The sequence below is a fragment of the Barbus barbus genome (genome assembly GCF_936440315.1).
Source record: "Barbus barbus genome assembly, chromosome: 4".
NCBI classification, from domain to species: Eukaryota; Metazoa; Chordata; class Actinopteri; order Cypriniformes; family Cyprinidae; genus Barbus; species Barbus barbus.
In genome coordinates this window covers 29,179,278-29,205,424 of record NC_136732.1, presented here as the reverse complement: position 1 = coordinate 29,205,424, position 26,147 = coordinate 29,179,278, and the positions used below count along the sequence as shown (strand labels likewise).

General features: G+C 39.9%; 1 protein-coding gene across 1 annotated transcript in view; it reads right to left on the bottom strand.

Annotated features, from left to right (window-relative positions):
- The window catches only part of LOC306868681 (synaptotagmin-17-like), a gene marked incomplete at its 3' end in the record, with an annotated part of 29,591 nt that extends 3,490 nt beyond the window's left edge, over positions 1-26,101 (bottom strand). The window contains exons 1-9 of the mRNA XM_079414969.1: positions 26,017-26,101; positions 25,196-25,268; positions 23,189-23,260; positions 21,311-21,328; positions 20,113-20,261; positions 12,698-12,849; positions 12,001-12,617; positions 8,814-8,934; positions 8,217-8,372 (exon numbers count right to left, since the gene is read on the bottom strand). Coding sequence (XP_079271095.1) covers positions 8,217-8,372; positions 8,814-8,934; positions 12,001-12,617; positions 12,698-12,849; positions 20,113-20,261; positions 21,311-21,328; positions 23,189-23,260; positions 25,196-25,213 — 1,303 coding nt within the window. The 5' untranslated portion in view covers positions 25,214-25,268; positions 26,017-26,101. The remainder of the gene's footprint in view (positions 1-8,216; positions 8,373-8,813; positions 8,935-12,000; positions 12,618-12,697; positions 12,850-20,112; positions 20,262-21,310; positions 21,329-23,188; positions 23,261-25,195; positions 25,269-26,016) is intronic.
- Between the last annotated feature and the right edge of the window lie 46 nt (positions 26,102-26,147).

Sequence of the window (26,147 nt, the reverse complement as noted above, 5' to 3'; positions counted from 1 at the left end):
AATGTGTCAATTTAGCTTAATAAATAAATAAGTTTAAGGTTTTAGGTTTTTTATCTAGTCCTATGGTGTATTTCAGTTAACATTTATTTTATTGTGAGTAATGAGAGAGCTACTTTATGGTATTATTTTTCAGTAACTACAATAACCCTGGCTTTTGCATCTTTTTTAAATTTAAAAGCTCAGTCCCCCTTCATGTAACTGCGCGGAAATGAGCAATCAGTATGTTATCCTAAATTTATCCAAAGTCAAACATGTTTGGAAAAACATGAGTATGAATAAATGATGACAAAATTTTCCTTTTTGACTTTGACTCTCTTGACTATTTCTGTCCAGCAGGAAAAATTGAAATAATCCCACCTGTCGATATTAAACCTTCTTCTATGTATAATATAATTCAAATAAAAGCATTTGTTCATCTGTCTTCATGCTTTGCAAAATACATGTCAGTTAGAAGACAAACACTGAGCTGTCTGGATGACTGACATCATGAGCTGGAAGCAAAGGAACAGGCGTGGTGTGTGTTTGGAGCAGACGCATACACTGCACTCGCTATGTTGAGCTGATCACATCACCGGCTATGTCACATTCAACGGTCCTGAGGGAACTCTACTGCTCGGGGCTCGTTCATATTTGATAAAACCACAACTGTGATGAGGTACAGATCATTACTGCTGCTTTAGAATGGGAAATACTGAGGCAAAGGCATCAAGGGTTATCTTATTATGCATGAATGTCTCCTACTCCAAATGCAAATTCATGTATTAAAGGAGATTATAAAAGTGTATTTGAAAAGTAAAGTTAAGGGAAATCTCTGGCTCAAAACATAACCAACATGAATTATGCTGAGATGCTGACCTAAACGCTATCATTTACCCTCTAAATATCTGATTACTTTATTCTAAAACACTGTTAGTATTATATTTTAATTAAATAAAAATAAATAATAATAGTATACAAATTATTAATGTAGTGTTCATATTATTGTTGTTGTTATTGTTACTATTATAATTGCATTTTTATTATTGCAATGTTAACTAAACTAATATCTGATTACTTGATTTAAAAAAATGGATGTTGTGTCATATTTTATTAAAAATGTTTTAGTTGTAATAATAATAATAATATTAATAAAGACTACATTAATTATGTTAGAGTATTATTAGTAGTAATATTATTAAAATATAACAAACATGCAGTTCCCCTTCAGGAACTCGAGCTGCGTCTGAAAACGCTATGGGAATGCCTTCCAGCGTGACCACGCTCTGAATCACATGTGTAATCTGTCCAATGGATGGGCGAGACGTCACGGGCGGGTGACGTAATCGATCAGGAAGCTTAAAAACACGTGCGGTGGAACCGGCGTCAGCTTTTTGTCATTCAGCAACCGCTACTCTATCTGTGTGTCTGTCGTTCTGTGTTGTGAGTCTTATTTAGTGTTGTTTGTCCCTACACAATCACTTGAAATAAGCTCCACAATTTCTAAAAGTGCAGAAAACTAGCACTTGGGCGAGAGCAGATCGCATTACAGGATGTGTGTTCCTCCCTACAATCGCTAAAAAAAAAGCATCACTGCTGGGGATACACACAGTCCATGTGTGGTCTGCTTGAGGACAGAGCACGCAGAGTCTCTCGAGGGAGTTCTCTTGAGGGAGCTGACTGCCCGCTTTGTAGCGTTTCGATGAGGCGGAGTGGCGGCTGCACTCGTGGGAATCGCGGATGGATCAGGTGGAGGGAATGAAGACGGGCGAGCCCCTAGCTTCTTCCTTTCCCATCAGATCCAACGCCCGCTCTCTGGGATCGGAAGGCCGCCCCGCGGTTTCTTCCCCCCAGAGAGAGGGCTCAATGCTCCGCCTGTCTTCCTCCGAGGAGGTGGAAGTGAAGGACGTCAATGAGCTTTGTAAGCTGCAGTGTTTGCACAAGCATTGTTTGCACAAGCATATTGTGAACGAGGATATCATTATAGCAGCGTTCCTGCATAGGAACGGTGTTCACTCTGTCAGCTCTAGAGAGATAAGGGGCTGATTGTGCTTCTCCCCGCCGTACGATCTCGCGATTCCAGTCCCGCCGCTGCTTAGGCACGGCGGCGAGTGAGATCGCACATGGATCTTGCGGATGGGTTCGCCCTATCTCCACATGTATTCCCCAGATCTAGCACTCTCGCTCGGGGCTGGAAGCTCGTGGTGCGGTTCTTCCCCCTTTGAGTGAGAGCTCGCTGTTGAAGTGCGCATTGCCAAGCCGACGCGTACATTACGTCATTCTCGCTCATATTATGAATCCTTTTCATATCAGACCATGCTTACTCATCTGGTTGTTTTTCTGCATTTAATTTTGAGGAATTAAATGATGTATTTCATCTAACTAGGAGAAGTTATATGTGTATATATATATATATATATATATATATATATATATGTATATATATATATGTATATATATATATGTATATATATATAGGTATATATATATATATATATGTATATATATATATATATATATATATATATATATATATTTATATATATATATACATATATGTGTGTATAGGAGCATCTTGGGACATTTCTCGAGTGAGAGCACGATGCTTTACCTCTCTTCCTCTGAGGAGGGTGATGTGGTCAGCAGGGGCCGCTGGGCGGAGCCGTGCTCCAGCTCCTCATTTAGGGATCCCGGGCCGAAGGCTTCTAGCAGAAGGTGGATCTGTGGACCGTCATTCTCACTGGATAGTCTTTGGCTAAAATGTCCTGTTGCCTATGACCCAGGACTTCTGAGGGCCGGCCCCTCTGGTGAAGAGCGGTGTACACCGCATTACACGGTGCCCGTCTCTCCTCAGTGCCCTCAGGAGATCAGTCTGCCAACCCTGCCAGTGTTCCAGGGTGCAGCGGTCCCCAGTGAGAGCTTCTCTCAGTTACTTCCGCCCAGAAACGTAGCAGAGGTTCGCCGCCCCTTCGGGGGTCTTTAGAGCAGCTAGAGCAGCCGCCCCCTGCTGATCTTTCACTTCAGGGCACCGAGCTAGCAGCTCTAAGCACACCAGAGGCCAGTCTCGAGAGACTGGTTCCCTTAGTAGACACCTGATGGTGTGGGAGCCCCTGCCAAGCGTGTCTCATTGGGTCCTGCCTGATCAGGCTCTGGTTCTACCAGTCTAGTCTCTTAGGAGATGATGCAGGCTTGAGGACCGTTGTTCTCAATAAGAGGCTTCAAGCCGAGGCAGTCCTGATGCCTATGGCTCAGGACTTCAGAGAGCGACCCCTACTGGGGTAGAGCGGCGTACACCGCATCACACGGTGCCCGTCTCTCCTCAGTGCCCTCAGGAGATCGGTCTGCCAACCCTGTCAGTTTTCCAGGACGCAGAGGTCTCCAGCGAGCGCTGCTCTAAGTCTCTTCCACCCGGAAACGTAGCGGAGCTGAGAGACTGATTCCCTTAGTAGACTACTTGGCAGCAGGGAAACTACTGCCAAATGTCTCAGTGGGTCCTGCACACGATAGAGGCAGGCTCTGGTAATGGAACAAGAAGTGAACACCCTTCTGAGGAAGGAAGTCCCTCCTTGCTAAAGAGAGTCCGGGTTCTACAGCCGGTATTTCATAGTTCCAAGGAAGGATGGAGGGTTGCGTCCCCTTTTAGATCTGCGTCAGTGGAACTGCTCAGTCATGCGACTGAAGTTCAAGATGCTCAATAAAATAGGTTGTGTCTCAGATCAGGTCCGAGGACTGATTTGTCACGATCAGTGTTGCGGGTAACACATTACAAGTAACGCGAGTTACGTAATAATATTACCTTTTTCAAGTAACTAGTAAAGTAACGCATTACTTTTTAATTTACAAGAAAATATCTGAGTTACTTTTTCAAAATGAATTAAAACAGTGAAATGCAAACTAGTTCCACCATACTAATAAGACAAAAATGACTTTAGATAAACTAACAATTGTGTTTTATAGTAGCTAAGTAACGTAATTAGTTACTTTTTTAGGGAGTAACGCAATATTGTAATGCATTACTTTTAAAAGTAACTTTCCCCAACACTGGTCATAGATAGATCTAAAAGACGCTTACTTCTACATCTCCTTCTTTCCCACTCACAGGAAGTTCCTGAGGTTTGCTTACGGGGGCAAAGCATGCCAATATTGGGTTCTTCCCTTCGGCCTAGCACTCTCACCCAGCACTTTCACGAGTGTGTGGATGCTGAGCTGGCTCTGCGGCTCCAGGGCATCCGCATACTGAATTACATCGACGATTGGTTGATTTTAGCTCAATCAGAGCAGATGGCAGCTCGACATCGAGATGTCATTCTAGCACACATGAAAGAGCTGGGGTTAAAACTAAATGTCAAGAAAAGTGTGCTTTCTCCATTACAGAGAACCACTTATCTAGGTGTGCTGTGGGATTCGACCGGGATGCAGGCACGTCTGTCTCCTGCTCATATCGAGTCGATCCTCACGGCAGTCAAGAGAGTGAAAGAAGGCCAGTCACTCACTGTCAAGCAGTTTCAGAGACTGCTGGGTCTGATGGCAGCTGTGTCCAATATGATACCTTTTGGCCTGCTGTACATGAGACCCCCATAGTGGTGGCTCAAGACCAAAGGGTTCTCCCTGAGGGGAAACCTGCTCCACACTATCAAGGTCACGAGGCGATGCATAAGTGCCTTAGACATGTGGAGGAAACCTTGGTTCTTGTCTCAGGGCACGGTGCTGGGAGCTCCTTGTCGCCATGTAACACTAGTGACGGATGCGTCCCTCACCAGTTGGGGAGCGGTCATGAATGGCCACCCTGCCCGTGGTCTGTGGAGCGGCTGCCATCTGATGTGGCATATCAATTGGCCGGAGATGCTGGCTATGTTTTGAGCACTGAAACACTTCCTCCCAGACTTAAAAGATCACCATGTGTTGGTGTGAGCATCGACAGCACATATATAGCAGCACTCTTATATCAACCACCAGGGAGGTCTGCGTTCGCGCCCCTTGTAGAAAGGCAAGCTGGCGCACCAGATCCTCGTGTGGTCCCAGGACAAACTCCTCTCGCTGAGAGCAGTTCACATTCCTGTGCATCTCAATATGGGAGCAGACATTGTCGCACTATCATCCACCCCCGCCTGGAGCTGTGGAAGCTGTGGGTGTGGCCTGAGGGGGCACAGCTTATAGCTTCCGGTTTATCAACCGAGGTTGTTGAGACCATCCTCCAATCCAGAGCTCCCTCAACGAGGAAACGGTACGCCCTGAAGTGGAAACCTTTCACTTCATGGTGCGGAGATTGCCGGCTTGACTCAGTCAGCTGCCCGATTGGCAAAGTTATGGAGTTCCTGCAGGCTCGTTTCTCCACAGGGTTAACCCACTCCACCATTAAAGTTTACGTGGCGGCCATTGCGGCCTACCACGCCCCTCTCGGTGGTCAGTCAGTGGATAGACACCCCCTAGTTACACGTTTCCTCCACAGCATGAGGAACTTGTATGCCCTGAAGTGAAAGTGTCACTTCATGGTGCGGGGGTTGCCAGCTCGACCCAGTCAACTGACCTATTGGTACAGTTCTGGAGTTCGTGCAGGCCTGTTCCTCCGCAGGGTTAACCCACTCCACCCTGAAGGTCTACGTGGCGGCTTTACCGGCCTACCACACCCCTCTCGGTGGCCAGTTAGTGGGTGACACCCCCTAGTTACATGTTTCCTCCAGAGGCTGAGGCCTCCGGCCAGCGGACTTATGCTGTGTGCTCTTGTTGTGCTCTTCCATACTAGGTAGGGATTTGAAAGTCTGGCGGCGTGGGCACCTCGTTCCCATAGCGTTTTTGATGCTGCGTCTCGGCCAGACACGCATGGCCAGACACGACCGACATGGCATCCCTGCGAGCGGTTGCTTCACTCCTAGAAGCTGATGCCGGTTCCACTGTACATGCTGTTAAGCTTCTTGGTCGATTACGTCCCCCACACGTGACGTCTCGCCCATCCATTGGACAGATTACACATGTGATTCAGAGCGTGGTCACACTGGAAAACGTTCCCATAGCGTTTTCGGACACAGCGTCTCGTTCCATTAACCATGTACCATGGTTACATGGGTAACCTGAGACGTTTTTTTTTAAATAATGTAATCAGATATTAGTTAGCATTCTAATAATAAAACTATTTATGCTGTCAAACGATTAATCGCATCCAAATTAAAAGTTTTTGTTTACATAATATATGTGTGTACTGTTTATTTATTATGTATATATAAATACACACACACACATACAGTATATATTTTGGAAATATTTACATGTATATACACAGTTATATATTTATATTATTATAATTTATATTATATATAAATATATTTAATATATAAACATAGCTATTTTTCTTAAATATATACTTGCATGTGTTTGTATTTATATATACATATAATAAATATACACAGTACACAGTCATATATTATGTAAACAAAAACTTTTATTTGGATGCAATTAATCGCTTGACAGCACTATTAAAATATATATGTAATAACAATTAATATACTTCTACTACTACTACTATTAATAATACAATTTTTATTTTGTGTGACAAATTAATAATACATTTTTATTATTAGTTAACTAAAGTAATATCTGATTACATTATTTTAAAACACTGGATATTTTTGTTATATTTTAATAATATTACTAATAACAATAAAACAATTATTAAAGTAGTCTTTATTATTAATTTATTCCTGTTATTATAAAGGTAACTAAGCTAAAATCTAATTACCTTAGTCTACAACATTGAATGTTTGTATTATATGCAGTATACTCATGCAAACACATTTATGCTGCTTAGGTACTTTAATAAAAAATATGTGTAAGCACATAATAAAATATACAGAACAGTTCAAAAGTCGCAGACCACTAGTTAAAGCACTATGATTATAGGTACTGGGCACAATTTTGACCCATTCCAATGTGCATAGTTGCCTGATGGGCTTCATGGTGAACAGAGTCAGAAGATCTGTTTCCACTCACTGTTTATGGATAGCATATGGACATAACACCACCATTAAATTCCCATTACCTGCTATGTCAGTGGGATCCTTCAGTTAAATCTATAATTCTGAAAAATGACATAAGGAATTGCAAAGAAATAAAAGTTAAATAACTGATAAAAAAAGAATGAGCTAAAGAAGAGAAAGGGATACAAAAAGAGAGAGAGTCTCATCAAACAGACCAGGAGTGAGAGACAGAGGCCCAGCAGGGGTGGGATTGCAGGCAGTGTTTGATTGCAGGGCTTTGTAGTCTGAAACATCAGAGAGAAGCGGTGGGCAGGCAGCCCTGGATGGTATGACTGGGAGAGACACATGCTGACTAGCCTAGATGGGGTACAGGAGGCTGTACTCACCCTTTAGCGTGAGATATACCTGTCTGTGAATATCACTGTTGATTTAGCATGGATTAAACCTGAGTAAACCAGCATAAACTACATGTTGGGCTGGGTTTACTGCTCTGTACTGTCTCAAATGGCAGGTTATGAGTGCAGGCCACCATCAGCCCTATGCAATCACGGTGCATGGCTGCACCTGGGTGACGAGTGCAAATATTAAATGTCAGTGTGTACCAGTGCATAAAATCTCTGCATGAGCAACTGTCCTGGTCAGCTTCTGACTGGCAGCATCTGTAATTGAATAAATCCTATTGGAATTTAAATGAACCTTAATTAGGTGCTCCATGGCAGCCCTGGGTCACAAGATAGATTACACTAATTGTGAGGAATTGCTACATATCACCTGATTAGAAATTGGCATGTTCTACCCTGGAGATGTGGCTTTTCACCTTTACTGCATTAGGTATCCAACAAGACCATTTCAATGTTATGAATAGGCTGTGAATTCGGATTAATGGATTCATTTAGTTAGAAAAATGTTTTCACACCAAATAGCTTCCAAAAAGTTAGGGGTTGGTAAGATTTTTAAAATGTTTCTAGAGAAGTCTTATATGCTCACCAAGGCTATTTATTTGAGCAAAAATACAGTACAAACATATTGTGAAATATTATTACAAATGAACTGTTTTTATGCTTTTATATTTGAATATATTTTTTTCAAATGTCATTTATTCCTGTGGTGGCAAAGCTGAATTTTTAGGATGAATTTTTCATTACTCTAATCTTCAGTGTCACACGATCCTTCAGAAATCATTCTAATATGCTGATTTGCTGCTCAAAACATTTCTTATTACTGTCCAGGTTGAAAACAGTTATGCTGCTTAATAATTCAAAGCAATACCTGTGAACACAAGACTGACTTCACACAGTTCATTTTGAGGTACACGGAAGCTAAAGGACTCGTTGTAGCAGGGGTCAATGGTGCCCCTCATACAGGACGTTTTCTTAGTCTTCATCAACTTAAGGCCTGTCACCAACTGCACCTTAACAAAAGGATCTGGATACAGAGAGGAAACAACTGGGTTAAAGTTAACATGAATTTCTTTCTGAAACAAATTTAGTTTTTGTAATGTAGCATATTTCTCAGTGAAACAGGATACTCAGTGGGGGAAAATCTGGGCAGGACTTGATTTTCTCCATCAGGAACTGATTAGATCATGAAAGTGTGCATTACATACCAAAATGGAGCAAGACCAATAGCGAATTTGCTAAAACAAAGATTAAATAGCTATTTGACTATTGGTCAACTTTATCACACAGCATGTGTGGCCAAAGTGATGTCAGCATAAAATTAAAGTTGTTTCAGAGACAAAGCAAGTTATTCCATCACAATACTTTGCACACTTCTGCATAGATTTCTGTAGTCACTGAAGCTCTGCTATACGTCCTCTTAAATTGTAGAGAGTGAAATGAGGAAAACACACTAAAATACATTTACCTGAGCCTTGGCACATGTCCGTCTGAAGCAGCTGCTTTGCTCGGATGATATCCACATTTAACCTGCCAGCACTGGGCAGGTAGTTTAAGGACAGAAGAAGCTCACCAAGCTCAACCTCATTCTGAAAAACATCACATTGTCTTGATAACAGTAAATTAACACTTTGTGCACCTTTTTTAAGTGTGAAAGACTGCAATTAAAGCTCAGCAATGAAAACATTTCTACATGAAAAAGTATCTGGTTTCGTCTAAAAGTTTACTATTATTAATAATATAATTGAATACCATTGAAAGGTCAGTTTGTTTATTTATTTTTATTATTATTATTTTTTTAATGAAGTGTGTGCTTTTATTTAGCAATGATGCATTAAAATAAAAGTGTCAGTAAAAACGTTCATAGTGTTACAAAATATTTATAAACATTTCTAATAAATGCTGTTCTTTTGAACTTTCTAGTCATCAAAGAATCCTGAAAAAAATCATTACATTTATTACAAAAATATTAAGCAACTGTTTTCAACATTGATAATAATAAGAAATGTTTCTTGAGCAGTAAATTGGAATATTTGAATGATTTCTGAAGGATCATGTGACACTGAAGACTGGAGTAATGACTGATAAAACTTCAAAGGAAAAAATGTGAATTGGGTCACAAAACCAGTCATAAGGGTCAATTTGTGAAATTGAGATTTATTCATCATCTGAAAGCTGAATAAATAAGCTTTCCATTGATATGTGGTTTGTTAGGATATGACAATATTTGGCTGAGAATGAGATACAACTACTTGAAAATCTGGAATCTGAGGGTGCAAAAAAAACTGAAAGTTTGAGAAAATCACCTTTAAAGTTGTCCAAATTAAGTCCAAATGATGCATATTACTAATCAAAAAATAAGTTGATATATTTATGGTAGGAAATTTACAAAACATCATCATTTAACATGATCTTTACTTAATATCCTTATGATTTTTGGCATAAAAAATAAATAATTTTGACCCATACAATGTATTTGTCACGGTGCACACACGAGGGAGGAACAGGAACACGCAGACGAGGACGTAAACTCAAATAATTAATCTTAAAAATAATCTTTACTGAACACATCAAGGCAGGGCAAGACAAGGCTTACAGACAGGAAACACCGGGGGTAACGAGTAGGCCAGACGAAATCAAACTGAACAGACAGGACTACAAATACACAGAATAATCATAGATAATGAGACGAACACGGCTGGACAAGAATTAACTAATGATCACATTAAACAAGGACAGGAAACAAACCAAATATGGACACAAGAGGCAGGAACACATGACACACATGACAGAGGACTGACATAACCCCCCCCTCCCGAAAGGCTTGTCCCGAGCCTTAACAGTTCCACCTGTGGGTGGGCGCTCTGGAGGCCCCTCAGGACAGACACGGACAGGAACACAGGACGGGGACCTCCAGAGTGGAACAGACAGACAGGAGACCAAGGCGGAGCTGGGAGCTCAGGAGGCCATGCAGATGGTCTTCGGGGCCTTGGCCTCGGACCCCTCGGCCCGGCCCCTACAGCCGGAACCCTTTTACTCCCCCCCAAATTTCCCTGGGGAAGTTAGGGGTATCAGGAGCCGTCCGGGGCTAGACACACAGAACAGTACATGACAGGACAGTCCACACGGGCTAGACAAACAGGAACAGGACTGGACAGGACAGCCCACAGGAACAGGAAGCCCTCCTGGGCTAGCTTGGAAGCTGAGGCTTCTCCTGGGCATGACAAGGAGTCAGGGGCCCTCACAGGGTCCCTCAGCAACTGCAACCGCCTCCACTTCCACGACAAGGGGGCAGGCGGCTGGAAATGGCCTCCGCGGCCACTACAGGAAGAGCCACCTGCTCCAGACAAGTCTCCGTGGACAAGACCGACAGACATGACATGATTAAAATGTTCCTGTGGGCACGACAAGACTTAAAAAACGGCACTCCTGGCCGTAATGGGGAACTGGATCCAGGGCAGTGGCCGGCGGGCTTGAGTCAACGACGGGCCGGCAGGCTTGAATCATGTGACCTGGGTGAGCCGCAGATGACGGCGTGACTTGAGGTAGCCGCCGATGGTGCATTAGCTTTCCCGACAGACGGCGGACTTGGGTGAGCCACGGACGGCGGCGTGACTTGAGGGAGCTGCCGACGGCGGGTTGGCTTTCCCCGCGGACGGCGATCTCCCGCGAACGGCAGGCTGGAGTGAGCGGCTGGCTTGGGATAGCCGCGGGCGGCGGCGGATAAGTCCCGCGATCGGCGGGCTGGAGGGCTCGCGGCCAGCAGACTCGCGGTGGGTGATCCTGCCGAACTCCCACGCCGACTTGCAGTGGGCTATGGCAGGATCACGAGTGGCGACTTCCTTGCCGCAGGACGGACAGACACAGGAACAAATTAAAAACTAGAAAAAAATAACAAAACAAAACGAGGTGAAGGGTGCCGCTTACTGTAGAGGTCTGGTCTTCTGTCACGGTGCACACACGAGGGAGGAACAGGAACACGCAGACGAGGATGTAAACTCAAATAATAGTCTTTACTGAACACATCAAGGCAGGGCAAGACAAGGCTTACAGACAGGAAACACCAGGGGTAACGAGTAGACCAGACGAAATCAAACTGAACAGACAGGACTATAAATACACAGAATAATCATAGAAAATGAGAACACGGCTGGACAAGAATTAACTTATTTTCACATTAAACATGGACAGGAAACAAACCAAATATGGACACAAGAGGCAGGAACACATGACACACACGACAGAGGACTGACAGTATTGTTGGCTATTGCTACAAATATACCTGTGCTACTTAAGACTGTGGTTTTGTGGTCCAGGGTCACAAATTACATTTTAAAATATATTAAAAACAGAAACTTCTTTTAAACTTAAAAAAAAAATCATACTGACCCCCACAATTTCAACAATAGTGTAGGTTAATATGTGGCTGAGCATGACTGTGCATATAACACATCCTAAACACAAAGCTAGGGCAAGACATATTTAGGAGTACTATGGTGTGCATTCTTTTAAGGCAGGAAGTATTGCTACAATGATTTCACATTTAACTAAATAATTAATTTAATTCTGCGTGTCCTAACTTCTCAGTTATTGTGCAAGCGCCACACCTAAAATGACTGAAAAATAAATAATGTGACTCAGACAAGTGGTATTACCTGAGAGCTGGGTACCAGGGCCTTCCACCAGTGTCCTCCCTTCACTAGATCAACCTCACTAAGAGGAAGAGACACTTTCCCGATGACGCAGTGCCGTGAAAACTTGTCAAAGTCGACCACAGAGAGCAGTAGGGTGCGTCTCTGCGCCTCCAGGAAGGGGACCTCAAAAGTGAAGCGCTCTTCAAAAACCGGGTTCTGAGTCTTGCGTTTAACGCCGGTCTGCCTGGAGTTCTTGTGGTCGGGCAGTAGGCTCATCTTCACGTAGGGGTTGGAGTGGGCCATGTCTTGGCGAGCACCATCGCATGTTACAGGAGGGGGCAGGTCCCGGGCCTCAATGACTCGCACGATGAGATGAGCGTTGATGAGATCGTACTGTGTGCTGAAATGTAGCATGCCCAGTTGGTAGCGCCCCAGGATCTCCTCATCCGTCAGAGAGTCAACATCATCGCTGCAGGAGTCCAGAGAATACAGATGGGGCTCCAGTTTGCGGAAGTAGTCATCTGGTGGTGTCGGGGGCTTACGCAGGGGCTGCACCACTTCCTTCCGGGGTCCCATGGCCCAAAATTCAATCGGCTTTACATCCACCATGGGGGAGCTTGGCCGTCGGGCGTTCAGACCTGCAAAGTGGGAGAGCCGTTAGGTGAAATTCAAGTGATCATTCTATTCTATATAAATTGAGACTTGAGTCTGGACTCACTGGAGAGCTGGCCTGCCAGGGTGAAGGTGGATCGGGACATTTCTGAGGAGGGCGGCCTGCAGTTTGTAGGGGTGTCAGTTTGAGTAGGTGAAGCGTGGTTCTCAGCCACGATGTGAGAATTTGTGACTTTCTCATCATTGGATTCATTGACACTGGAAGAGATGAGTTTGTTAAGCCTTAAGAGTAGTACTCACACATTCCCTGTTGAATATGTTAACATATATTATTTGTTACATTATTTGTTCAAACATTTTGGGTGTTAATGTTTTTTAAAAGAAGACTCTTATGCTCACCAAGGCTACATTTATTTGACCAGATATACAGAAAAACATATTGTGAAATATTACTACACTATGAAAAAAAAAATCTGTTAAATTTATGGTAAAATACCGGCAGCTGTGGTTGCCAGAATTTTACCATGAAAAATATGGTAGCAACATTTTAGGATTTACAGAACTGTTTAAATTTATAGTGAAAAACCGTATTTCATTAACTGATACAATGCTAATATACGAACCTTTCAGTTAACTCATTTTATTTGCAGAAACCGACTGCACTTAAACTGTCCAACTGCCATTTTTTTATAAACTACTATTTATAATGTTTAAGTAAAATGAGCATAAGGGTACTGAGAACTATTTTGCTTAAGTACATGAAGAAAAACCTACTGATTTATGCAAAATCATTAAAAGCATCAATTCAACTCAAATCTCTTGCAGATAACAGCAGCACACATACACGTATGATTGAAATTAGCAAAAAGATTCTTATTGAATCAGTAACTACACAGTTATTGCCTTTAAACAAAGCAACATGCAGCATAACATCAGTGCTTCTCTGTCCGTCCTTAACTTAAACACAGGCTCTACTCTCCAGCACAATGGTGACCCACAAAAAAAAAAAACCGGGACGTTGACTGTTTTACAGTATTTTGCTGTTTTTTTTCTTGATTTTACGGTGAAATACCGGCAGCTGTTTTCTTTTTAATATACGGTTTATTTCTGTTTAAATTACGTTTGTGTATTTTTTTTTCATCACACATTTAACCCCTTTAATCCCACAGCAAAATCCTCGGTTTTAAAGAGCACTTATATGTCCACACTACAGAGTGTTGAAGTAAAACTGAAGTTAATGAGAGAATGAAGTGACTAATTAAATGAGGATTGAGCTTTAGTGATGAACACCTGCTGTTAACAAGTAGAATAACTGAAGGAAAGAGAAACAAGAGCAGAGAAACAAAACTTACAGCCAAAGCCAAAGATTAAATCAACTGAAATAAAACACATTAAATCTCTCAAGATCTCAGAAGAGTGTGATTAAACAACTCCACAAACAGCATCACCAGCTTCTTATTACAAAACACTTTGAGCTTATTTCTGTCATATGTGTACCAAAGCTCTTTTAGGTGTTGTGCTTTCATTTGAAGTCATCATATTGGCGATCAGTGGTTGCTTTAGTTGGGCTCTTGAACCTTGACTTTTTAAAGTTAGTTTTTAATTGGTTGTTTTAATTAATTGTGCTTATTAAGTACAGTTTTTAAAGCAAGAAAAGCCAAAAAAATCTATGATCAGATGATGCTGATGTTTGTGATATCAAAACCATCATGACCTAATCTAATTCACTGATCTTACCCAACTTTTAACCTCTTATTAAATATGTGATATGCGCACCGCTGATACTACAGCCATCAAATGTCATGAAACGGTTCTAAGCACAATATGCTCAAATAAATGTATTGAACTACGGCAGAACTTAATCACACACAGACATCAACAATCAGCGTATGAATCTCAAAATTGGTGACAATCAAAAATGTTTAAAAATATAACAAATAAAAAAAATTATTCAACTCTGAACATCACAAAACAGTCTACTGAAAAGTCACAACCAAAACAACAGCAAAATAAAAGCAAATAAAGAAAATAGTAAGAACATTCAGCTGCATGCCGCAATGCATGCTGGGAATTTTGTACTGGCACCCAGCATGCTTTGCGGCATGAATTGTTTTTTATTATTGATAGTCACCATTGTTGAGGTTAATGTGCTGATTCTTGATGTCTGTGTGTCTAAATGGTGCTGTAGCTCTAAAGGTTTTGTGCATAAAATGTTTTTAAATTTCTTCATAATAGTTTGTCAACTTACCTTGTGGAGTAGTATTACTACCATAAACAATATGAAATTAATTACAAATCACCCATACCTTTTGATACTAAGATCAGTGAATCGAGTCATTAGTTGATGATGAATAACAATTTCTCTTGGCTTTTCTTGTCATAACAAATATGAGTCACAAACACAGTTATAACAGCCAAAGATAAAATAACATTAACGAATCAAGGGTCAAGAGCATAACTAAAGCAAACACTGATCACCAAAATGGTGAAGTCAAACAAAACATTTGAAATAAAATATAAACCTCTGCTAATTTGTTGATATATGACAGAAATTAAGTCAAACTGGTTAGTAATAAGTGGAGCTGGTGATGCTGTTTATGTAGTTGTTTAATCATCCAGTTTCTGGTTCTTTCCTTCTGTGATTGTGTTTGTTAACAGCAGGTTTTCATCAGTGTCTGAATTCACTCATATGTTCTCAATCACTCTGTCTAGTGGATGTAGGGACTAGTGAATGAGGTGTGGTTTCAGATACAGTCTATGAGTGTCGATTCTGAGGCTACTTTCTCGAAAACAAAGGTTAGCTCTATTACAGTTATTCACTGTATATAGTAAGAAAACTTACTGTTAATCATTTAACAGGTTTTTACTGTGACATTTTTACAGTCTTTTACCATTAAAATCACAATTTTTTTTTACAGTGTACAATTTACTATTTGAATATATTTAATTGATTAATTTATTTATTCCAGTATTCCAGAAAAGCTGAATTGTCATTACCCAGTCTTCAGTGTCACATGATCCTTCAGAAATCATTCTAATATCCTGAATTGGTGCTCAAGAAACATTTTCTATTATTATCGATGTTAAAAACAGTTGTGTTGCATAATATTTTTTTTCTGGACACTGATATTTTTTTTAAGGATTTTTTGACACATAGAACAGCGTTGAGTTTGTACATTCCAGATTTTGACTCAAGTCCATTTCAAGTCGAGGCCAAGAGCATATTTTTTAATGTTTAGTCGACATCAGCTCATTTGAGTCAGACTCCAGGTCGAGTCCAAATGTTTCTAAAAATATGATGTTGAACTCAGATTTCAGTCTACAAAATGGGAATAGAAAGTTGAAAAGAACAGAATTTATTTGAAATTTAAATATTTAGTCATTTTTGACCAATTCAATGCATCCTCACTGAATAAAATGTTCTTATTCCAGGTGCTGTATGCAATTTGGGTAGGTTTAGGTCTATGTAAGGTGGGAGGAGTTGGATCTAGATCCAACCACGCCCCCTGGATCTTGTGTTCTGCAGTGAGGACCATCTCAACACAACAGCAGTTGACCATAATGCTGTACAAAGTAAAATAAAAACCCGGTAAAAAGAAAAACATCAGTAAACTCAAAAGATAATTTAACATAGCCTACAAACTTAAAGTTTAAAAAGCCAGGGTAAGAAAATATGTTTACAATTTAGTTTTAAACTCGTAGAAAGAATTTGAAGCTTTCACAAATAAAGGAAGGTTATTCCATAGCCTCACTCCAACTATTGCAAATAGTAAAAGGTAGTATGTTTTCTAGCTGGATGTTGTGCTTATGATCAATAATCACGTCTTTGCTTTCGACCAAACTGATTTGCAGAAATCAAAACAAGAGTCCCACTCGCTACGAAGCGGGAGCGACTAGGCGGCAGAGGGTTCCGCTTGGTCTTAAAGCCTTTCTTGAGTGGCAATTCAAACAATACTTTGGAAAAATAATAATTTATTTGTTATTTGTTATTTGTATAGTCTAGGTAATATACAGGACAAACTGATGGCAAACCTATATAAAAAGCAAAAGAGAACTGACTCGGGGGCCCCTAGTGTTCGGGGCCCTGGGCTGCAGCCTGTGTTGCCCATTAGGATAACACGGCCCTGATTATTGCTCAATATTGTGCAATATTTGTTGCAACATCCTGTTCTAATCTGGTTGATCTGGTTGTTTTCCAACTACATAGGTAAATATTCTTTGCGGGATATCTTTGTGCAGGCCTGATTCCAAGTCATCCCTTGGGGATCATCAAGGACCCTTTGTGTCCATGACTACAGCTCAGAGGGAGATAGTTGTCATAGCAACGGAAGATTCTAAAACAAATGGCCTTAGGAGCGATCCGAGGCAATGAGAGTGGCCGGACTTATAGGGTGAGGTATATGTCATGATCACAGGCTGGAAGAACATGTTCTATTCCATGCAACCCTTGCATCTCCAATATGTCATGAATTGAACACTATGATTACATTGTTCCTGGAAGCTCATAATCGAAAGTCTTGCAACTAATCCAGTCATTTGGTCACTGTTTTCGATTTTAAGCAAACATTCAATTCCCACCCAGCATGATCTCAGTCAAACCAGCACAAGTCAGTAGTCTCTGGTGACCACATCGACTCCATTCTTTAAACAAGTGTGAATGACATTTCACAACAGGAAACTGCTGATTGGTGATAATGCGTATTGCAAAATGGAAAAACAGACCAGATCTATGGCCACCTTTGTTTAGTCCTGGTAAAAGTCATCGAATGATGCCAATAAAAAAGACGCTTAAAAAAGCCTGACAGCCTTTGGTGACTGCTTGCATTCAAATAACAAATTATCCCTGCTAATATATGAATCACGTCTCCATTTAAATCATATTACCCTTGCTGTTCCAGCATGGGAACACAAATAGCTCCACACCCCAGTCATTAGGAGCTTGAGTAGCGCAGAATAGAAAAGCAGTTTCCTATAACGTCTCAGGAAAGCCATCTTTTGCATCAATATCACTTCCATTAGTCCGCAAAACCAATGACTAAAACTAGAGATACATGATTTACCACTTTGTTAACAGTAGTTAAAATTAAGCAGGTTAATTGAAATTTTAAGCAGTCAATGAAGTTTACCCTCAGTAGGTGTACAGTATATTTTATATACAGTATCTCATAGAAGTGAGTACACCCCTCACATTTTTGTAAATATTTTATCATATCTTTTCATGTGACAACACTGAAGAAATGACACTTTGCTACAATGTAAAGTAGTGAGTGTACAGCTTGTATAACAGTGTAAATTTCCCCTCAAAATAACACACAGCCATTAATGTCTAAACCGCTGGCCACAAAAGTGAGTACACCCCTAAGTGAAAACGTCAACATCAATATTTTGTGTGGCCACCATTCTTTTCCTGCACTGCCTTCACCCTCTTGGGCATGGAGTTCACCAGAGCTTCACAGGTTGCCACTGGAGTCCTCTTCCACTCCTCTATGACAACATCACAGAGCTGGTGGATGTTAGAGGCCTTGCGCTCCTTCACCTTCCATTTGAGGATGCCCCACAGATGCTCAATAGGGTTTAGGTCTGGAGACATGCTTGGCCAGTCCATCACCTTTACCCTCAGCTTCTTTAGCAAGGCAGTGGTCGTCTTGGAGGTGTGTTTGGGGTCGTTATCATGTTGGAATACTGCCCTGCGGCCCAGTCTCTGCTTCGGTATGTCACAGTACATGTTGGCATTCATGGTTCCCTCAATGAACTGTAGCTCCCCAGTACCTGCAGCACTCATGCAGCCCCAGACCATGGCACTCCCACCACCATGCTTGACTGTAGGCAAGACACACTTGTCTTTATACTCCTCACCTGGTTGCCGCCACACACGCTTGACACCATCTGAACCAAATAAGTTTATCTTGGTCTCACCAGACCACAGGACATGGTTCCAGGAATCCATGTCCTTAGTCTGCTTGTCTTCAGAAAACTGTTTGCGGGCTTTCTTGTGCATCATCTTTAGAAGAGGCTTCCTTCTGGGACGATAGCCATGCAGACCAATTTGATACAGTGTGTGGGCGTATGGTCTGAGCATTGACAGGCTGATCCCCCACCCCTTCAACCTCTGCAGCAATGCTGGCAGCACTCATATGTCTATTTCCCAAACACAACCTCTGGATATGACGCTGAGCATGTGCACTCAACTTCTTTGGTCGACCATGGCGAGGCCTGTTCTGAGTGGAACCTGTCCTAAACCGCTGTATGGTCTTGGCCACCGCGCTGCAGCTCAGTTTCAGGGTCTTGGCAATCTTCTTATAGTCTACGCCATCTTTATGTATAGCAACAATTCTTTTTTTCAGATCCTCAGAGAGTTCTTTGCCATGAGGTGCCATGTTGAACTTCCAGTGACCAGTATGAGAGAGTGAGAGCGATAACAAATTTAAAATAAAATTTAACACACCTGCTCCCCATTCACACCTGAGACCTTGTAACACTAACGAGTCACATGACATCTAGAAAATGGCTAATTGGGCCCAATTTGGACATTTTCACTTGTCACATTTTCATTTTCACATATGAGTCCCTCAGTTGTCCTCAGTGTGAAAAGATGAATCTCAAAACCATACAGTCATTGTTGGAAAGGGTTCAAATACATGCTAAATTAAACATGAAATTTTGAATGTGACCATAGTGTAATATTCCACGATTAGCATACTATGGTATTCCATTCTAGAATACTACTACATGCATAATGATACTGAATATTCACATTCTTAATTTATTATTTAATTGGAATGTCAACTATTTTTTACACAAAAGTGAACAAAAATGCAAAAATAAATGCACTTATTAACTTGCATTAAATTTATCAAAAGGGATAGCAAAGATATTTATAGTGTTACAAAATATTTATATTTCGAATTATGCTTCTTTTGAACTTTTTATCAAAGACTCCTGAAAATAATTTATCATGGTTTCTACAAAAATAATTAGCAGCATAACACTGATAATAATAAGATATCAGCACCTATCAGCATATTAGAATGATTTGTGATGGATCATGTGACACTGATGATTTACCATCAAAGGAATAGGTTACATAAAAAAAAAAAACATTACAATGTTAAATTGTAATATTTTACACTATACTGTATTTTCAATCAATTAAATACAGTGAGCACAAGAAGTTTAAAATATTACCAACCCTAAACCTGTGTATAGTAGTGTATAGTCTAGCAATAAAATTCATATACTGTGAATTATTCAATAAGCAGGAGGCTAGTATTCCATTCCAAACATAACCAGAACACACCATCCATCATCAACAACGAGCCGTTGACAATCGATACCTTTGGGATTGTCTTGAGATTTGTTCAGTAACACTGTGTATTCAATCTCAATCTGTCTCAATTTGAGCCTGACTGTTATGGTGAGAGATTAGACAGATGAGATGAATGATTAATTGTTCTGGGTTATTTGTGAAGTGTGAGCATTGTTTGTGGGTTGTATGAGGGTTGTACGGGTGTGTATACTCACAGCCATGATGGAGTCTGAGCTGGAAAAGGTCCCAGAATCTCCACCTCCTCATCAGTCGTCTGACAGCAGCTGCACTCCCAGCACCACTGCCAACAGGAGCGGCACGACCAGCGACACAACAGGAAGTCAGACAGTCTGGACAGAAGACCCTGAGAACAAGATCACAAAGGGACCCAAAGAGACTCTCCAGTAAACAGTGACTGACTGACCTGCACGACCTGACCTGCCGACCATACATATTATGATGATAAAAATGGTAATGAATGATCTGTTCTTAAGGGAATTTTTTTGTAATTCTCTAGTCAACTGCAGCTTGAAGCCAGAAAGTCTAAATGTAGCACGAGCCCCAGAGAGATTCATACATCTTTAGTGAGACTAGCAAACTGAACAAATCAGTGCTAATCCACCAAAAATCGAGTGATCTAATTAGATATATACACCACCAAATTCATTTTTTAAGGAAAATAATACTTTTATTCAGCATATGGATGCATTAAACTGATCAAACGTTGTACACAACAATAAGTACATCTACTGTCAGAAAAGATTCCTATTTCAAAAATAAATGCTGTTCTTTTGAACTTGCTATTCAGCAAAGAGACCTGAAAAAATGCATCACAGTTTTAACAAAAATATGAAGCAGTGTTTTCAGCATTGATAATTATGAGAAATGTTGAGTAGCAAATAAGTATATTAGAATGATTTCTGAAGGATAATGTGACACTGAAGACTGGAGTAATGATTCTGAAAATTCAGCTTTACCATCACAGAATATATTAAAATAGTACTAATATTTTACAATATTAATGTTTTAATGTATTTTTGATCAAATCAATGCAGCCTTTGTGAGCACGAGTAACTTCTTTCAAAAACATATGAAAAAAAAAAAAAAGAACGGTAATGTAAACACAATTTTCTTCCCCATGGTAATGTGTTTTCAATTAAAACAGGAAGTTGGGCGGGACAAAGATCCTTCACAGTCGTCACTCAGTGTGACCGTTATTAGACCAGAACTGACACCAGATGTTTGAATAGAGGTCCTTCATGAAAGACATATTAGTCTTTTTACAACACAACTTGCTTCTCTTTGATTTAGACCGACTGACTCCAAAGAGATACAATCTTTTCCCCCTAAATCATCATTAATGAAAAGATATGATGAAATTGGAGATTGAATTAATACATTTTCTGTACATACCTCATTGATGGGTTCCAACTGCCCTTTTTCAAAGGTGGAGTGCAGTAGAGGGTTGATGTACCGAAAAGAGAGAGAGAAAAAAATGTTTAGTGAGTGAACAGGCGTCTTTACTGAACTTTCACTTTTTTTGTATTCAAATAAAAATACAACATTTTCATAATTAACATCAATGAAACCTGTTAGAAATCGTTTGCCTAATTTTATTTTAAAAATAATCATATTAAACGTTTTTTTTCTCACGCTCATGTTTTCAAAGACATACAATATAGTTCAAATGTTTTCTTTTTGAAAGAAATTAATTTTTTTTTTTCAGCAAGGATGCATTAAATTGATCAAAAGTGACAGTAAAGACTATTTTAAAACTTTATGGCCCGGTTTCACAGACAGGGCTTAGACTAAGCCAGGATTAGGCCATAGTTCAATTAGGACATTTAAGTAATTTTTATAAACATGCTTAGAAAAAAACATTACTGGGGCGCATCTTGAGACAAAAGAAAGTCACTGATATATTTTAAGATCAGTCAGTGCAAGTTTATTTCATTTGAAACAGCTAAGATTTACATTTTAGTCTAGGACTAGGCTTAAGCCTTGTCTGTGAAACCGGGGGTATATTATTTAAAAAAAATTTTTTATATAGTTATAAAAGATTCATATTTTAAATCAGTGCTGATATATTTAACTTTCAATTCATCAAAGAATCCTGAAAAAAGTATAACAGTTTAAACAATAATATTAATCAGTACAATTGCTTTGTCATCACAGGAATAAATTACATTTTAAAATATATTACATTATAAAAGTTATTTGAAATTGTAATTTTACTGTATTATTTTTCTGAAATAAATGCAGCCTTGGTGAGCATAAGAGACTTCTTTCAAAAACATTAAACATTTTATCGAACCCTATCCTTTGAACAGTAATATGTTGCTAAATCACATGCGAACTCATCTGTAAATAAAAAAAATAGTTGTAATGTTAATGCCACCACTACTAAGTATTGGTCAGACTATAAGGGACAGGGTCCAAAACACATACAATTTTATAAAATCAAAACATCTGATTGCTTATCCACTCATGCATCCCCCCCACCCCCGTCCAGTTATTTACCCCTTCCTCTCAACACTTGTGAATATCTAAGGTTGATTTCTCTCCAGTTCCCCTCCCCCTGTTCCTGATCTCAACCTCAGTCCAGCTCTCTTGCTCCTCATCAGCGGCCCAATGTTGTCTAAGCAATTAGCTGTGGCTGTAACCATGGCAACAGAGATACGAGCTCCTGGCGCTCCCAGCCCGCACCTTGCTGCCGCTAGCTCAGGCACAGATGACGCATTAGGGTCACTAAGATGAAGGGGGGCGACTGTCCCTAGGTCCCACTGGTCCACACAGCCAGTTCCAGCAACTTCTATTCATTCCCATACCATGAATCACAACACAGCATACAGACCACAGAGCTTAAACATCAAAAACAAACTGCATTCACTTTGTTGTGATCGAAAATATTAGTAATGGATTTACTCATTAGCCTTAAATGAGATTTGTTACTTGAAGAGATTCATTGATTCTGCTAAAAAGACTCTGTAAATCTATACAATATCCTGAACAACACAGAAATCAATGGCCATTTAGCTTTTAACATACATAAAAACATTTCCGCAGATGTAGATGTATACGAAATCATCAATTCCTTATATTTCATAAATAATAAGATATTAAAGTGAATAAATAATACATATACAACTGAAATGGTTTAAGGCCTTGACTAGAAACAATCATGAGATTCAGAATCAGAATATGAACAAATGTCAGAAAAAAGACAAGTACGACGATGAAAAGTGTAATCCAGAAAGATCCGGATGGGAAAAAGTGTGTGATGGGACTCACCTGTGTGTACGCCATCCTCCTCTTACTCTCGCCCCACTGTCTCACTTCCCATCCAGAGCAACATGCCACTCTCTGGATCCAGATTTATTCAACAAAAGAGAGAGAAAGAGTGAAAGAGAGAGAGAAAATCTGTAGATGTGAATTGAGTAATGAATTCAGGTCTCTGTGGAATTGGTTCCTCCATCCATCCTTACTTCAAGAGTGATGATGAGCCAAATACAAAAAAACAAACAAACCCCCTCTCCCTCTCTATCAGTCTATCTCTCTCTCTATCTTCTCTTCCTCCCTATCATCTTCAATCCCACCCACCCAGACACTCCTAATCTCCCTCTCTTTCCTGCCTAGTCCTCACGAATGACACGCAAGACAGCCAGCTCCCTGGAGAGAGCAGAGCCCTCCTCCCCTCCTTCCCCCTCCTGCCCTGTGTTTCTTTCAGAGACCAGTGACTCATCCAGGTTTGCAGAAGCACTGATGGATATCAAATATGTTATGTGCATCCCTCCCCGCCTCCTCCAGCCTGTTTTTACAGCACCTCATTGGCTGCAACCACTTGTTGTTCCCTTCATCGCAGACTGAGTGGAGAGGCTGAGGAGAGACGGGGCAGGCGAAAGAGATAATTGCTGCTACAGCAACACGTTACACAGGGAGTTTACGAGAGCCGGGGTCTGTGTGGCCACCTGCTGTTGCTCTGTGACTGAGGTACGCCGACGTGCTGCCGTCTTTGAAACGTGGTTGTGTTTGGAGAGCCTGTAAGTTGTATTATCAGTAGATGACAGGATGGTCATTAGTAGTGGAGCATTCAGTGGGTAGATCACAAGGAACTTTAAGTTTCCTTGGAAACGGCAGGGGCACACGACCTGTTGCTGAAAGGCCTCGCTCACCAGGCATGTATGGAGCACGTCAGGCTATGGGGTCTAAAATTTCACAGAGAGTGTTGGATTGAACTACAGTGGCTGAAAAACATAGGAACTATTGCAAGTATACATCAGGTACACTTTAAATATCTTGCATTTAAAGACCGATATAATTCAAAGATCAAACATTCCTCATCTAAAGTTACATTAAAACATATTTTAGGCTTAATATTAAGATTATATATATATGTATATAAGTAGTGGGCCTATACTCCAAATAAAGTTGAATTATAATATTGATCTATAATATTTAAATTTTTATATCAGTAAGTCTCGAGCAATATGTCAGTAAATATGTTAATAGATTTGAACTATACTTAGAGATTGTGTGAATTCAGGCGTTTTATTTGTTTCTGTTCTTGAGAACCTGTTGAAAGGCACGTTTGATAAAAATCAAACATAGACTTACAGTGACCTCTGCTGTCATATCAGACATCTTTTTGCTAGGTTTTAAAGACATGGTTCACCCAAATAAGATAATTCGGTCATTTTCCTGACTGTCTTGTCTTTTTACCCATATGACTTCCACAAAATAGTTACAGTACTTTATGTATAGTAGAATGGCCAAGCTGCTCTTTTCTGTACAATTAAAATGGATGGTGACCACAGCCGGCAAGCAAGATTTCAAGTAAATAACTTATTCATGACGTAATTTTCACAACTATCATTTGATTTCAGAAAGCTTGGAAGATAGAAACATGAACTTTTATGATGCTTTTTTTTGTGTGTGTCTATTTTGGAGCTTTACAGACTCTACAGACTTACAGGTATATTGTTGGCTCTGTGATGAATTGCTAATGTTTCTCTATTGTAAGTCATTTGAGAGTTCAGGTTGAACATGAAGCGTACAAGGTAAATTATTAAATGTTGGGTGAAAATAGGTGCAATATATCCACCTAAGTTCCAAATGACTGGGTTCATGGAGAATGTAGGGCTATATGGCCAACCCACAGTCAAGACATCTGTCACATTTGAAATCATTATTAGAGGGAGCCAGACACGATAAAGATACAGAGCATACTGTGAGCTTGCTTAAAAAGCAGAATTAAAATCTTTTCATATCATATTACTTGTCCCCCAAACACATACTGACCTCTTGTGGCACTCTCATTGCATCCAATCATGCGTCCACGAATACAGATGTGACTTTGCCAACAAATCAAATCCTGCAAGTAAGTACATAAATTAAATGATAATTAGAAAGGATGAGACGATATCCTTGTTAGAGAGAACCATCTTTATGCCACACTATGATTTACAATGAGCCACATTGCTCTAAACATAGCACTCAACTGAGAATAAACACTGACAAACAAGACTATACAGAAGATAATTACTGTGACTGTCTGAGCGGACAAAAAATGTTTGGAGTTTAGTATTATGAAAAATAAAACATTAAATTAGAGCAAGTTGAACTGTGTCATGTGACAAATGTATAGACTGCACTGAGAAACATTAGGTCATCTAAACATGGATGATTTTATTTTATTTTTTTTAGAAGAGATATTGTGTACCTGAAGCATGTATATTTCTTTTAAATGAAGACAAACACACCACGTTTCTAGAAAAATATATGGCAAATAAAATTATAAATTGCTGACATGACGTGCAGGCTTTTGATTAAGTTTCCATATTCTATTTTCTCTGTCAAAAATAATTTCAGGTGTTACAATAAGCCAATATTCAACAAAACTGTGCAGTCCAAAATATAGATATTTATTTCAATTCAATGTATTAAAGTACATGTATAAATTATATCTACTATATATATATATATATATATATATAGATTGTTTTTCTCTATTATGTACATCAAGTACAATGTGCTTTACAATTACTTACATTCACATAAAGTACCAAATATACATTAAATGACATATACATTAATATACATATAAATTCAACATTAGTTACCTTGTATTTTATATCGCTTGTTTTGGACTACATTTAAGCATTGTTTTCAGATCGTGCCCTGTTTCATTTCCTTATTTCATTTTCTGTTCTGCTTTCAGGCAACAGACAAAAATAAGCCTCAAAGACTTTTG